This window comes from Cetorhinus maximus, chromosome 17 (assembly GCF_964194155.1).
Source record: "Cetorhinus maximus chromosome 17, sCetMax3.hap1.1, whole genome shotgun sequence".
NCBI classification, from domain to species: Eukaryota; Metazoa; Chordata; class Chondrichthyes; order Lamniformes; family Cetorhinidae; genus Cetorhinus; species Cetorhinus maximus.
In genome coordinates this window covers 6,040,390-6,056,597 of record NC_135895.1, presented here as the reverse complement: position 1 = coordinate 6,056,597, position 16,208 = coordinate 6,040,390, and the positions used below count along the sequence as shown (strand labels likewise).

The window sequence follows — 16,208 nt, the reverse complement described above, 5'->3', positions numbered from 1 at the left end:
CCAACCATGCGGACAATGCCCACATTTTAAGAATGAGTTTTTAAAACTCGTGTCACTTGCACTCCCTATACCAGATGCAATGTGGTGACAAAGGTCAGAGGCCAGATATCGGTTACCAACGATTCCATTTGTACGATCACCTTACCCCGACATATCAGCCGTTACTTTTTGAAAGGGCACAAGTGAATGAAAAATGGGATGTTAGCATGAGTAGGGGGCAGGGTCTTCTAACAATTGCATCTGTAGTAGGCAGACGGGGATAATTAAAACACATACAGGCAATTCATTGTGTTCACTCTGGCCCAATAATCACCCAACTGTCTTATAATCACAAAGTGAAGCAATAAAAACAGAAAATGCTGGAAAACACTCAGCAGCTCCACCGCACCACCCCCCCCGACCTTAAACAGTATGAAATCCATCACATTTCTATAATAAAAGCAAAAAACTGCGGATGCTGGAAATCCAAAACAAAAATTAAAATACCTGGAAAAACTCAGCAGGTCTGACAGCATCTGCGGAGAGGAACACAGTTAACGTTTCGAGTCCGTCTGACTCTTCAACAGAACTAAGTAAAAATAGAAAAGAGGTGAAATATAAGCTGGTTTAAGGGGGGGGGGGTGGGACAGGTAGAGCTGGATAGAGGGCCAGTGATAGGTGGAGATAGCCAAAAGATGTCACAGACAAAAGGGCATTTTGTCTATGACATCTTTTGGCTATCTCCACCTATCACTGGCCCTCTATCCAGCTCTACCCCCACCCCACCCTTAAACCAGCTTATATTTCACCTCTTTTCTATTTTTACTTAGTTCTGTTGAAGAGTCATACGGACTCGAAACGTTAACTGTGTTCCTCTCCATCACATTTCTACTTCTCTTTAGCCCTGAAGAAGGGTTATACGGGCTCAAAACGTCTCGCTCCACGGATGCTGTCGGACCTGCTGAGTTTTTCCAGCATTATTTGTTTTTATTTCAGATTTCCAGCATCCGCTGTATTTTGCTTTCAACAAAGTGAAACAAGGCAGGACATGTCTATCACCCTGGCTGTTTACAATCGCATGGTGTGCTACTCAGCAAAGTCTAACACTGCTTGAACCAACACAGGTTCAGGATCAAAGTGAAAATGTTGGGGTGGGGTGTTGAGTTCTGTTGAAGGGTCATGAGGACTCGAAACGTCAACTGTACCCTTCTCCGCCGATGCTGCCAGACCTGCTGAGTTTTTCCAGGTAATTTTTATTTTTTATGTTGGGGTGGGGGCCTGAAATATGTCAGCAAATCGCAGCAACACAGATTGCACTGGACATAAAGAACATTGTGATTAGAGTTGAGCAGTAACTTGAACTAGTAACCATTTCAAACAAATAATCTTGATTAAATGCTAAAATGATCACATATCCTACTGCAGGAAGAAAGGAATAGAAGGATACGCTGAGAGTTAGGTGAAAAGGGAGGGGGTCTTCTTTCTTGTTATTCATTCATGGGATGTGGGCTTCGCTGGCTGGTCCAGTATTTATTGCCCACCCCTAGTTGCCCTTGAGAAACCCCTTCTTGAACCACTGCAGTCCCTGCGGAGTAGGTACACCCACGGTGCTGTTAGGAAGGGTGTTCCGGGATTTTGACCCAGCGACAGTGAAGGAACAGCGATATATTTCCAAGTCAGGATGGTGAGCGACTTGGAGGGGAACTTCTAGGTGGCGGTGTTCCCATCTATCTGCTGCCCTTGTCCTTCTAGATGGTAGTGGCTGTGGGTTTGGAAGGTGCTGTCTAAGGAGCCTTGGTGAATTCCTGCAGTGCATCTTGTAGATGGTACACACACTGCTGCTACTGTGCGTCAGTGGTGGAGGGAGTGAATGTTTGTGGATGTGGTGCCAATCAAGGGGTTGCTTTGTCCCGGACAATTTCAAGGCTCTTGAGTGCTGTGGGAGCTACACTCATCCAGGCAAGTGGGGAGTATTCCATCACACTCCTGACTTGTGCCTTGTAGATGGTGGACAGGCTTTGGGAAGTCAGGAGGTGAGTTACTCGTCACAGGATTCCTAGCCTCTGACCTGCTCTTGTAGCCACAGTATTTATATGGCTAGTCCAGTTCAATTTCTGGTCAATGGTGATCCCCAGGATGTTGACAGTGGGGGATTCAGTGGTTGTAATGCCATTGAACATCAAGGGGTGATGGTTAGATTCTCTCTTGTTGGAGATGGTCATTGCCTGACACTTGTGTGGTGTGAATGTTACTTGCCTAAGCCTGGATATTGTCCAGATCTTGCTGCATTTGGACATGGACTGCTTCAGTACCTGAGGAGTCGTGAATAGCGCTGAACATTGTACAATCATCAGTGAACATCCCCACTTCTGACCTTATGATGGAAGGAAGGTCGTTGATGAAGCAGCTGAAGATGGTTGGGCCGAGGACACTACCCTGAGGAACTCCTGCAGTGATGACCTGGAGCTGAGATGACTGACCTCCAACAACCACAACCATCTTCCTTTGTGCTAGGTATGACCCCCAACCAGTGGAGAGTTTCCCCCCTGATTCCCATTGACTCCTATTGACTCCAGTTTTGCTGGGGTTCCTTGATGCCACACTCAGTCAAATGCAGCCTTGATGTCAAGGGCAGTCACTCTCACCTCACCTCGGGAGTGCAGCTCTTTTATCCATGTTTGAGCCAAGGCTGTATTGAGGTTTATGCTCCTGTGGAGCATTAACACTGGCATGGACATGTTGCGACGTATGATTTATTTCTGTGCTGTATACTTGATGTGATATTTTTCATTATTTTAAAAATCTCTTAAATCTCCCTTCTCTAGTCTGATAGAAATAAACCCTATGCCTCAACATTTTGCCTCAATTTTGCTTTGAGAATAGTGGTTAGGCTATCAGAGCTCACCACTTTGATAGATTAAATCCACAAACAGCTTCGGGAATCCATGCAGGCGCAGCTAAACACAGCAATTTGGAAGTTGCTGTCTGAGTTGTTCTGCTCCTTCACAGACTGCACTATAACTATTCCTCACTGACTGACTGCAAAGTCGTTTCATATAAAAGGCTTGAAGGCATGATGCTTGTGCATTAATTACCCACTAAACATGGCAGAAAACATTAGGGCTGGTGCATTCACTGGCTTTGAAAATTTAACTTTAATTAAATTCTGAACTAATGAGACTCAACACTTGTAAAGTTCAATATTTTAAAAATGTTTCTGTTACTTTTTCTCCTTGTCTATTTTAATCCTGTCTTTCTTTCCCAATCATTATTTTGCCTTCTGCACATAATTCAAATCTAATTTATTATTCCTCGTTTACACTGTGTGTGTCTCAGTGAGCATTATTGGATCATAGAATGATACAGCGCAGAAGGAGGCCATTCAGCCCATTGTGTCTGTACTGGTTCTTTGAAAGAGTTATCAAATTAGCCCTGCACTTGGCCCTTTCCCCATAGCCCTGCATATTTTCCCTCATCAAGTACTTATCCAATTCCTTTTTGAAAGTCACAATTGAATTTGCTTCCACCGCCCTTTCAGGCGGTGCACTCCAGATCACAACACTTTGAGTAAAAAGAGTTCTGTGCACGAGGCCTATAGTTCTTTTGCCAATAATCTTAAATCTGTGATCTCTATTTATTGACCCTCCCAGAAACAGATTCTCCTTATTTACTCTTCCAAAATCTTTCCCAAGTTCTGAGTTTTGCAACAGTACCTCTACCGGAGATAAGGAGAATTTTTTTTCTCTCAGAGGGTTGTGCGACTTTGGAATTCTCTGCCTCCAAAGGCATGGGGAGAGGGGTCATTGAATATTTTTAAGGCAGAGGTAGATTGATTCCTTTGCCTAACAAGAATCTGAGGTTATCAGAGGTGGACGGGAATGTAGAATTCGAAACACAAACGGATCAGCCATGAACGTATTGGATGGCAAAGCAGGCTCAAGGGGCCAAATAGCCTACCTCTGCTCCTGTTTCATGTGTTCATACGTACGTAAATAATAATGCAGCTCCCTTGTCTTTAGCTTCAGCTCCCTGAACTCCCTGAAAACAGCAAGGGCTGATTACATTTTTCTTCAATCTGATTGATTGAAGAGTTTCACTGTTGTTTGCTTTGTTCACACGTGCTACATATCCTCTGGAGAGGGCTGCACACTGGATAAGATGCTCAATGACAGTACGTCTCCACTCTAAAGCCCGTGGAAACTCTGTGGACAGCTGTTAGCAATAGTGAACATCGTACCTCATTCATTCACCACTGACCCCAAAATCCATGCTTGCGTGATAGGACATTGAATCCTTTCAAACTGAGGTGGGGAGTGTAGTGGGGAGGGTGGTTAAGTGGGTAAATTACCTCCATAGAAACTTCATCTCAACATCATAAAGCATAACCCTTTAACTGAGTAAATATGTGTTGCTTAAAAACCTTTGAATAGGTGGCCTAGTGCTAACGTCATTTGGCTAGTTACCCAGAGTCCCAGGCTAAATTTTTGGGGACATGGGTTCAAATCACTGGTGGAATTTAAAATTCAGTTAATAAATGGAATTGACAGCTAGTCTCAGTAATGGTAACCACAAAACGATCATTGATAATTGTAAATAGCTAGTTCACTAATGTACTTTAGGGAAGGAAGTCTGCCATTCTTACCCAATCTTGCCGACATGTGAGTCCACAACCAAAGCAATGTGGTTAACTCTTAAATGCCCTCTGAAATGGCCTAGCAATCCACTCAGTTTGGATTAGCAACAAATTCTGGCCTTGCCAGTGACGCCCACATCCCAGGAAAGAATAAGCTTAAAAAAAGATAGTTTTTCACTCAGGTCCCATTCCAGAGACCTGAGTACAATAATCTAGGCTGAAGGGGTTTGTTGCGCTGTTAAACATGCCAACGTTCATTAAACAAATGCCTCTCAAGTGGGCATAAATTATCCTATGGCACTATTTTGAAGCAAAGGAGAGTTATCTTGGGCAATATTTATCCTCAATCCAAATCACTAAAACAGATTATCTGGTCATTAACACACCGCAGTTCATGTGCTAATTGGCTGCAGGATTTCTTATATTACAACCAATGAAGTCACTGTTGTAAAATACTCTGGGGCATCCTGAAGTCATGAAAAGCACTATAGAAATGCAAGTCATTCTTCAAAGTGAACGTTAAGTCCAGTTATTTATGTCAACAATGTTTTTGTTACCTGCGTCGTTACCATGACAATTTTCAAAACTTGCAAGCAGAGCTTCCAAGGAAATTGGCGCCTGGCTCTGTACTTTTCACACGGGCTCATGAAGAAATAGTTTAGGTCCTCCCTCAGCCACCTCTCTTCATCCATTGTGTCCACACTTGGGGTTACGGTGAACTGAAAGTCCATCGCTTGGTTCAAAGAGAAGTTATTTGCTGACATGCCCAACTGTTTCCTGCAAAGAATGGTCAAATCAAAGTTTTTTTTACAGAAACATAAAAACAGAAGGAGGCCATTCAGCCCCTCGAGAATGTTCTGCTATTCAATGAGCTCATGGCTGATTTGTATCCCAACTCCATCCACCTACCTTGGCTCCATCTCCTTTTATACTCTAGGGTAACAAAAGTCTTTCCATCGTGGATTTTAAATGAGTTGAGTTAGCAGCTGCATTTTGTGGAGGAGAGCTCCACTCCTCTGCACCCTCAGTGTGAAGAGGTGTTTCCCAACTTCTCCCTTGAATGGCCTTGGCTCTGATGTTAATGCTCTGTCCACTTGTCCCTAGACTCCTCCCACCTTTGTTTTAAACCGCTTTAAAATAAGGATGATTGATTTACACTCCCTCGGAGCTGCTCGGGGACCAGCAATCTCACTGCCTGCCCAGTTTTATTCCATGTAACACTGCAAACAAACATGGTGAATGCAATAATTTACACAATGTCGTGACTCATCAACTCGAGTCCCCTAAACACTTGTGCTAAAATCCAAAAAGCACAGAATACATCAGAGTTTAGCGTCACCCTTCAAAGGTTTCATTCCCGCGTGAACTTTCACTTCCGCCTTCCTTCAGAAATCCCCAATCTCTATTGCCAAATGAGTCATTTAATATCAATAGTCTCTCAGTGAAAAGATAATTGGAATGTACTGCCCCCAGATCCAATAATACCTGTTAAAATACAGACCAGCCATGAGCTCACTGAACGGTGGAACGGGCTGAATGACCTGCTCGATTTCCTATGTCCCAAACATAATATATAAGCATCGATTGCAACGGTAAATTACTTCAGCTTCAAAATGTCCAATTTTTCCTTCAACAGGAAAACCAGTTCTCCAACCACTTTGACCAAAAACCGATTGCAAAACCACTCGAACACTGTGTTTGAATTCCTTATCTTTCGTTTAATGAACAAATAAATCTCTCCTGCTCAGGTCAAGACGCAGAATCACAGAATCTTAAGGGCACAGAAGGAGGCCATTCGGCCCATCATGTCTGCACCGGCTCTCCAAATGAGCATTATGCTGCCCTGCCTTTTCCCCTGTGCCCTTGCACATTGTTTCTATTCAAATAATCATCTCATGTCCTCTTGAATGCCTCAACTGAACCGGCATCCACCACACTTCCTGGCAGAGCATTCCAGACCCGAACCACTCGTTGGGTGAAAAAGTTTATGAGACTGTAGCTTATCACGCATGTAAATACATAAAGCTGATGACCATACAAAGGTTAAACATTTACAACAGTCCTCTTTGTTAGCAACAACCTTTAACATGGTGAACCATCCCAAAGTGCTTCAAAAGAGCCACTGTCAAACAAAATTTGACACCGAGCCATGAAAGGAGATATGAGGGAAGATAACCAAAAGCTTGGTCAAAGAGGTAGATTTTACATCTCAAAAGAGGCAGTAGGGTTAGAGAGATAGAGGGATTTAACAAGGGAATTCCAGAGTTTAGGACCCAGGCTGAAGGCATGGCCATCCTGTTTGTGGGGATATTAAAATCGTGGATACTCAAGAAGTCAGAATTGAAGGAGTGCAGAAATGACAGAGTTGGAAGAGATTACAGTGACAGGAAGGAGTGAGGAGGGATTTGAAACAAGGATGGAGATTTTAAAATGATGGCATTGCCAGACCAGGAGTCAAAGTAAATCAGCAAACACATCTACATCTCCACTCCCCAAAGCTGGTCACTCATCGACTGTTAAACAACCAACAAGCATTAGGTTTGAACCCTCTTTGTCTGAGGCATAACATCCATCCACCCGATTACATTGTTAAAACCGACTCACTGATCCCAACGACAGAAAGTGTCAGATTGGGATAATGGAGCAGCAATGCATAGACTCTTATGTTGCCCTAAATCAAAGGACAGCCACAAACGCACCAGGGCTTCTTTCACATCAGCTTCACCGTCTGGAAAGGAGAAGGGCGGCAAGTACATGGGAACAACCACCACCAGCAAGGTCCCCCTCCAAATCACACCATCCTGACTTGGAAATATATCCCCGTTCCTTCACTGTCGCTGGGTCAAAATCCTGGAAATCCCTCCCTAACAGCACTGAGGGTGTACCTACACCACATGGGCTGCAGTGGTTCAAGAAGGCAGCTCACCACCACCTTCTCAAAGGGGCCATTAGGGATGGGCAATAAATGCTGGGCCCAGCCAGCGAAGCCTATGTCCCCAGAATGAACCTTATGAAGAAAAAAAATAAAAGTGCCTTAAATCAGCTTTCCATTGGCCAATCCTCTTCTCAAATAAAATTCCAACAATGAGGTCAACAAAAGGCTGAAAGTGGAAGAGATGTTGGAAGTTCAGAACAGGTCAGTCAGCAATGGTAAAGGTGAGAAGAGGGTTAACGCTTTTCACCAGTATCACAGAATGTCTCTTACCTGGTGCTCTCTCTCTCTCTCCCCAGGGTTTGTCCGGTTTTCATGGGATGGGCTCCTTACTTTTAGTTTTAGCTCAGGTCCCCAACCAAAGCGTTATCCAGCCCGGAATTTAAACAAAAACAAAGCTGCTGGAAAACCTCAGCGGTTCAGGCGGCGAGTGTGCGGGGAGACAGAGCTAATGTTTCAGGTCCAGTGACCTTTCATCAGGGACTGGTTTCTGGTCTCAGGTTTACAGAGGGTCCCATTCCCACCCTCTCCAGCTCCTCTCAATAAGGCGTCTGCAGTTCACATTGAAGTTTCCCCTTGGAGGAGGTAGTAACTCTGGAGATCAGTCAGGGCATGAGGGGTTCCGCAAATCTCCGGTTCCGCGTCTCGCTGAAGCCTCCGAGCCGAGGAATAAACTCCCTCCCTCCCGGGACAGCACCCAGGACAGGCGGGGCAGCAAGAGGAGCCGAGCCGGGCGAAGCCGAGCCAGAGACTGGGAGCACCGCCGAGCTGAGCCAGCCAACTGCACTGGGAGGCTGAATCTGTGTGTGTGTATGTCTATATGTGTGTATGTGTTCATATCTGTGTGTGTACGTGTCTATATGTGTGTGTCTATATCTGTGTGTCTACATGTGTGTGTGTGTCCATATCTGCGTGTGTGTGTACCTGTCTATGTGTGTCTACATCTGTGTGTGTATGTGTTCATATCTGTGTGTGTGTCTATATCTGTGTGTGTCTACATCTTTGTATGTGTGTGTCCATATCTGTGTGTGTCTACATCTGTGTGCATGTGTCTATATCTATACCTGTGTGTGTCTGTCTATACCTTTGTGTCTGTGTTTATATGTGTGGGTGTGTGTGTGTATATGTGTGTGTTTATATCTGTGTCTACGTGTGTGGGTGTAATGTATATGTGTGTGTCTGTGCTAATAGGATTCGATCCCTCTCTTCCCTAGGCTGTGTGCGGAGGTTCGTTTAAAAAAAACATACAGAATTAATTTGGGATCCATTTCCATAAATAACCTGCCTCCAATACCTACAACTGACGCTGATCAGTTGCTCATACTGTGAACACTTTTCTGTGTGTGTGTGTGTTTGAGCTTTGTTTAATAAGACCATGTGGGACACACTGCCTGACAGGGTGATGGAAGCAGGTTGACCAATAACTTTCAAAACTGGGAGACTTTGTAAATCCTTGAAAAAGGAACAAGATGGACTGACTGTTCTCCTGTGCTGTGTTGTTCTATGAGGCATTGGGTTCCCCCAGCATAAACCGAAAGTGCTCCCTTTTTCCAGGTCCACAACTAGTAAGGAATTGGAATAAAAACAAAAAATGCTGGAAAAAACTCAGCAGATCTGACTGCATCTGTGCAGAGAAACAGAGTTAATGTTTCGAGTCTGAATGATTCTTCTTCAGACCTGCTGAGTTGTTCCAGTATTTTTTTATTTCAGATTTCCAGCATCTGCGGTATTTTGCTTTTATTTTAGGAAGGAATTGGAGCTTTCCTTTCAGAAAAGGAAATATTATTACACCCAGTGTCAACAATACACTCCTGCCAGAGGCACTTACCAATCACAAATAGCATCAGGTGCATGGTGTACAGGCACATAGGTACAGCAGCACAGTGGTTTTGTTACTGGACTAGTAATCCAGGGGTTAGGATTAATGAGCATCCAGTTAATTAAATAAACGTAGAATAAAAAGCTAGCATCAGTAATGGTGACCATGTCATGACTTGATTGTTGTAAAAACCCATCTGGTTCACTAATGCCCTTGAGGGAAGGAAATCTGCCGTCCTTGCCTGGTCTGGCCTACATGTGACTCCAGACCCACAGCAACAGAGTCGACTCTTAACTGCCCCCTGGAATGGCCGAGCAAGTTGCTCAGAAATGTTCAAGGAGGTGATTCACCACCATGTTCCCAGGGGTAACTGGGGATGGGCGAGACATGCTGGCGTTAGCAGAATACATTTTTTAAAATGATGGAAGAGAGGCTGGAAGCCAGAGGGACCACCCCCAGGGACAGCGTCCTACCTGTGAATGTGCGCGTGTTCCTTTAGCTAGCTTTGTATGTTCCTAACCAACCTGAACAAACTTTAGGAGGAAAATTCTATCCTCATGTTGGGGTGGGAGAGAGAGTTATAGCATCACTATTAATGGATCAATAACAGTGACACTGGGTCACACCAAGAAAGTCAAAATACAATATCGCCAATATGGGATGGTCCAAGCAAATTTTTTTTAAATGCCAAAATAAGCATCAAGCAAACAATACCTTCCCACCAAATCAGTAAGTTATTATTTACGCCTACAGAATGCACTATACCACAGGTGTGCGGGTTCCTTCAACCATCTTTGTGTTTACAATAAGCCTGGACAAGCTTTGCAAGGAAAATTCTATTCCCATTGGGGAATTAAAAATCTGTAACACCCATTTGCAGACACCCAAGGACCCACAGCAGGACTGGCTCAGGTACTCCAGCGTCCCTGTGTGAAAGAAGTGGCGATCGGCCTGCCAATTCTCCCGGACCGTCCTGCAGTCTTCAGGAATTGAAGGTTATTCCCTGGACGCTGCTACAAGCAACCCTAGGAGAAATACCACTGGGGCACTCAGATACAGGCATCTTACTTTGAACTTCCTATGATTGCTCCTGTTTATCAGTTAGAAAAATACTGGAGATAGGGGGGGCAATTAGGGGTGGACAATAAATGCTGGCCTCACCAGTGACGCCCACATCCCATGAATGAATGGAAAAAAAACTAAGGGGATGCACATGAGGGAGGAAGGAATAAAAGGATATGCTGATAGTGTGAGGTGAAGAGGGAGGAAAGGAGGTGGCTCATGGGAAGCAGAAACCAGTTGGTCCCAATGACCTGTTTCTGTGCTGGAGACGCTCTTATTTGAATGTAATTCTGTGAATGTGATACTTACATCCAGAGGCCAACGCTGGTAAATGAGACTGAAAGTTACTCCATTCAATAGATCTATATGAATTTTTTTTCAATGTGCAAGTCTTAAGACCATAAGACCATAAGACATAGGAGCAGAAATTAGGCCAATCGGCCCATCAAGTCTGCTCCGCCATTCAATCATGGCTGATAAGTTTCTCAACCCCATTCTCCCACCTTCTCCCCGTAACCTTTGATCCCCTTACCAATCAAGAACCTATCTATCTCGGTCTTAAATACACTCAATGACCTGGCCTCCACAGCCTTCTGTGGCAATGAATTCCATAGATTCTTGAAGTCTCTCTGAAGTCTTGAAGCTCTGTGCTTAAGCCTTTCACTTTAAGATCACAGCAGGCTCTGGTTGGTGTATCCCAATTTCAGCCTGACAAGGTACTATCCACCCATCTCAAAACTTGTTCTTAAAATCCTCTTCTAGCATGCATGTAAGCCTATGTATATTACACAGACCTTCCCCATGAACTTTGAATTGAATGTTGACCTTTAAGTCAACAGTATAGATTGGAGCTTTCTTTCTGATGAACATGCATTTACATATGATCATTCATGCCACAATACCCTCAAGCATTGTGATTTTAACTGTTCTTCAAAATAAATTTTATTGGTATAATTTCTGTACTGTCCCAAACTAAACCTGTGCATTAAAGAACTTGGATGATTTAAAATGGAATTTAAAAATGTATTCATTCGTGGGATGTGGGCGTCGCTGACTGGGCCAGCATTTACTGCCCTTGAGAAGGTGGTGGTGAGCTGCCTTCTTGAACCGCTGCAGTCCACGTGGTGTAGGTACACCCACAGTGCTGTTAGGGGGGGAGTTCCAGGATTTTGACTCAGCGACAGTGAAGGAATGGCGATATATTTCCAAGTCGGGATGGTGAGTGACTTGGAGGGAAACTTCCAGGTGGCGGTGTTCCCGTGTACTTGCTGCCCTTGTCCTTCTATGTGGTAGTGGTCGTGGGTTTGGAAGGTGCTGTCTAAGAAACCTTGATGAATTCCTGCAGTGCATCTTGTAGATGGTACAGACAGCTGCTACTGTGCATCAAAATAATAATTTAGCGAAACAAACAATTTTGGAATCTCATGTAGCTCACATCACAATTAAGTTTTATCATCCAATCTAGTTCCGCTAGTTTATCAGCAAAGTAAATAACAGTTAACTGACCAAGCCAGTTAATCATTAAACAGTCATGTTTCAGAAGTAGAACACTGACAGATTATACATACATTTGAACATACAAACGTATAAATTAGAAGCAGGAGTAGGCCATTCGGCCCCTTGAGCCTGCTCCACCATTCAATAAGATCATGGCTGATCTGATTGTGGCCCTCACTCCACTTTTGTGCTGATCCCCTACACACTTTGACTCCTTTGTCAATCCAAGATCTACTCAGCTTTAAAAATATTCAATGGCCCTGCCTCCACTACTCTATGGGGAAGAAAGCTCCACAGACTCACAACCCTCAGAGAAAAAAATTCTCCACATCTCTGTCTTAAATGGGACTCCTTATGTTTAAACTGTGTCCTCTAGTTCTAGTCTCTCCCACAAGGGGGAACATCCCCTCAGCATCCACCCTGTCAAGTCTCCTCAGGACCTTATATCTTTCAATAAGATCGCCTCTCATTCTTCTCAACTCCAATTCAGTTGAGTGAACCTTCTTGCCAACTGGAAAATGACCTATTTATGCCTACTCTCTGTTTCCTATTAGCGAACTAATCCTCTATCCATCCTAATATGTTATCCCTTACACCATGAGCTATGTAACGTAGTTACCTTTGATGTGGCACCTTGTCAAAAACCTTCTGAAAATTTAAGTACACCACATCTACAGGTTCCCCTTTATCCAAGGTTGCTTGTTACTTCCTCAAAGAACTCCAATAAATTAGTCAAACATGATTTCCCTTTCACAAATCGATGTTGGCGCAGCCTGATTGCATTGTGATTTTCTAAGTGTCCTGCGATAACCTCCTTAATAGTAGATTCCAGCATTTTGCCTATGACAGATGATATGCTAACTGGCCTGTAGTTTCCTGCTTTCTGTCTCCATCCTTTCTTGAATAGAGGAATCATATTCACGATTTTCCAATCCGATGGGACCTTTCCAAAATCTAGGGAATTTCGGAAAATTAAAACCCCAATGCATTTACTATCCCAGTAGCCACTTCCTTTAAGACCCTAGGATGAAGTTCATCAGGGCCTGAGGACTTGCCAGCCTTTAATTCTAATTGTTTTCTCAGTAACCTTTACCTAGTGAGTGTAATTGTTTTAAGTTCATCCCTCCCGTTCACCTCCTGATTCACAATTATTTCTGGGTTGTTACTTCTATCCTGTACAGTGAAGACAGACTCAAAATATCCATTCAATTCATCCACCATTTCCTTATTTTCCATTAATTCCCCAGACTCACTAACGAATGAGCACTCACTTTGCTTACCCGTTTCCTTTTCAAATACCTGCAGAAACTCTTATCTGTTTTTATATTTCTAGCTAGCTTTCCCTCGTACTCTAATTTCTCCCTCCTTATTAAGCTTGTACCTACAACACATGGGCTGCAGCGGTTCAAGAAGGCAGCTCACCACCACCTTCTCAACAGCAGTTTGGGATGGGCAATAAATGCTGGCCCAGCCAGCGATGCCCACATCCTACACAAAGTCATCCTTTGCTGTCCTTTTCATTCTGTCCAATTTTCTGACCTGCCATATAGGGCTATGGGCCAAGTGCTGGAAAATGAGATTAGAATAGATAGGTGCTTGATGGCCGGCATGGATAGGGATGGGCCGAAGGGCCTGTTTCTGTGCTGTATAACTCTACGACTATGACACTCATCTTTGCAAAGTTATGCACTTTTTCTTTCAATTTGATGCCAGCTTTAACTTTCTTAGTTAGCCACAGGCCATGCATCCTTCCCTTAAGAGTCTCTCTCTTTCTCTCTCTCTCTCTCACTGGAATGTATCTGTTCTAAATATTCTGAAATTCTTGCTTCAGCTTTGCTTTTAGACATAGCTTCTGCCCTGCTGGTGCACTCTAAATGCCGGGTTCCTCATTGTAAACACTATAATTGAAGCAACAAACCTGGGATTAACGGCCGTAAAGTTAATGATTCCCTTGGTGCCCTTTACACCTACCAGCTAAAGAAAGCACTCAGTTGCTTCTTCCCTTCTGACTGATGTGCTCTAGACCTCCTAGTGGCTGAGGTGTCACTCGCACAGAGTTACCTCTCCAGGCTTCTCCTTTCAAGTTTGCACACGCAAAACTGACAGCTTCAAAAAGACGACAGAGCTCTCACAGAGACCAACCGGACAGGAAGAGTAACACCAGTAGAAAGTGCAGTGCTGGCTCTGAGAGCTTGCAAATACCAGTGCCCTTCAGAATGGAATGGGGACACACTGCAACAATTACAAAACGTTAAAAAATGTTTAACTTCTCACAGTTGAATTTTAACAAATCCTGGCACGTAGAAATAAGATTCAGACATTCGGTCAAACAAATAACAAATTCGTTATTAATAATAGACGACCATCTATGAAACAACAAAACAAATTACTCAAGAATGAAAAATGACCATTTTAGAAGCTGAGAATTGGTAACAATCCTTCGCTCAGAGTTCCATTTTAAAATACACTCTGCAGTTTATTACCGACGAGGTTTATTAAAAAATATAGCAAATCAGTCATGATTGTCCTAATCATCCAAAACCTCATTGGACATGTTCTATGATCATTAACAGAACTTACAGAAGGCCAATGACTTACAGTTCAACATATGCCTTCTTCCAAAAATGAGTCGACAGAACTGAACTGAACTCTAAAAGACAGGAAGTGACTTTTGCAGCAAGTGTTAGGATCCGACCATTTCAACTAGTGTGCAAGTGACAGCATAAGGAAATGGTGTGAATCATCATTATGTATTTAAACTAATGGTTATAAAAAGTACCACAACCTGCACGGAAAAAAACAGTTCGTGGTAGGCTTATAATACTGCTAAGTTTTAGGTTAGATCAGTATAGGGTTTGACAACCCATGATGTCTCTGGAGTCTCCAGGAATTAACTAGCCTCACAGACACTACTACGAGCAACCCAATAAACGCAATGGTGATAAACAATTAGTTTTTAAAAATATCTAAAGATATAAATAAAAAATCTGAGATGGGGAAAAATAGGTGCATAGTAAAAAAAAAAATCCAATCATACAAGGAAAACTGTGTTTGCTTTCCAGTTGGTCTTAGAAAGAGGGGGCTGGATGGTGTGAAGTTCTTGGGGCAGGAACAGTTGTTTATTCAGCCAGAGACATTTAGAATTAGGACTGCGTGAGTTGGTAAACATGGATCCTTTTATTATCTCTTCCTAGCAGACTCCCTCTGCTAGTACATGTGTGTATGTAGCCTCAAGAAGGCAAAATGCACAGTACAATTTTCAATACGCTACCGATGGATGGGCATGTCGGCAATGGCAGAAGTGTGGGTACGAGGCAAATGTAGAAATGAGGTGATGTGATGACACCTCCAGGAATACTTCCAACCAAACCTGGCAACCCTAAATCAGTAGTTTGCACATACTGAGTCATATAGCTCGAGGTTCAAGCCCCAACTATAAGGCTTGAGTGCATAATCTAGGCAGATGCTCCCTTACAATACTGAGGGAATGTCATATTTTCTGAGATCACTATCTGATGAGCAGTAAGTGATCGGAATGTCCGAAACAACATTCCCCCCTCAACCAACCAGATTAACCGAGAGTTTAGTTTATGGGTTTGATGGGGTAATTTCCACCAACGGGATACTGCAATCAGTTCAGAAAGACTACTACACAATGGAGCAATGTCATGTATGAATTTCAGTGCCAGTGCAGTGCCAGATACATAGGCCATACATCCCAGCAACTGGCTGATCGAATCAAACAGCATGTTCCTTCAATTGTTCATGCTAGGCAGAGTACAGACCATACTCAACCAGCCCACGTGCATCAGTGGGGGAGGGAGTAAAATGTCGAAGCTGGCAGATAGGACAAGCAGGTTGCTTTGTCCTGGGTAGTGTCAAGCTTCCTGAGTGTTGTGGGAGCTGCACTCATCCAGGCAAATGCGGAGCATCCCATCACACTCCTGACTTGTGCCTTGTAGATGGTGGACAGGCTTTGGGGAGTCAGGAGGTGAATTACTCACCACAGGATTCCCAGCCTCTGACCTGCTCTGGTGGCCACAGTATTTATATGGCTAATCCAGTTCAGTTTCTGTTCAATGGTAACCCCCAGGATGTTGATTCTGTTGATGGTACAAAGTAAGTAATTCTGGGTGTGAATTGTATTGTGAAAGTACAATGTAATATTGGGACATAAGAAACCAAAGAGTGTTATCTGGATGGAAAGTAGCTATTCTGACACAAAAGGAAGTTTGTTAAATATTGCAATTACCAGAACAACTGGATGATTCAAGGCATTTCTGTAT

General features: G+C 43.5%; 1 protein-coding gene across 4 annotated transcripts in view; it reads right to left on the bottom strand.

Annotated features, from left to right (window-relative positions):
* The window catches only part of LOC144692138 (mucolipin-2-like), a 67,852-nt gene extending 53,282 nt beyond the window's left edge, over positions 1-14,570 (bottom strand). The window contains exons 1-2 of one of the 4 annotated variants that reach the window (XM_078560636.1): positions 14,521-14,570; positions 5,170-5,389 (exon numbers count right to left, since the gene is read on the bottom strand). In XM_078560636.1, coding sequence (XP_078416762.1) covers positions 5,170-5,376 — 207 coding nt within the window. In that variant the 5' untranslated portion in view covers positions 5,377-5,389; positions 14,521-14,570. Of the gene's footprint in view, positions 1-5,169; positions 5,390-5,521; positions 5,898-13,893; positions 14,041-14,520 lie in introns of those variants that run through there. The other 3 variants (XM_078560637.1, XM_078560635.1, XM_078560638.1) reach the window with 3 other exon arrangements.
* Between the last annotated feature and the right edge of the window lie 1,638 nt (positions 14,571-16,208).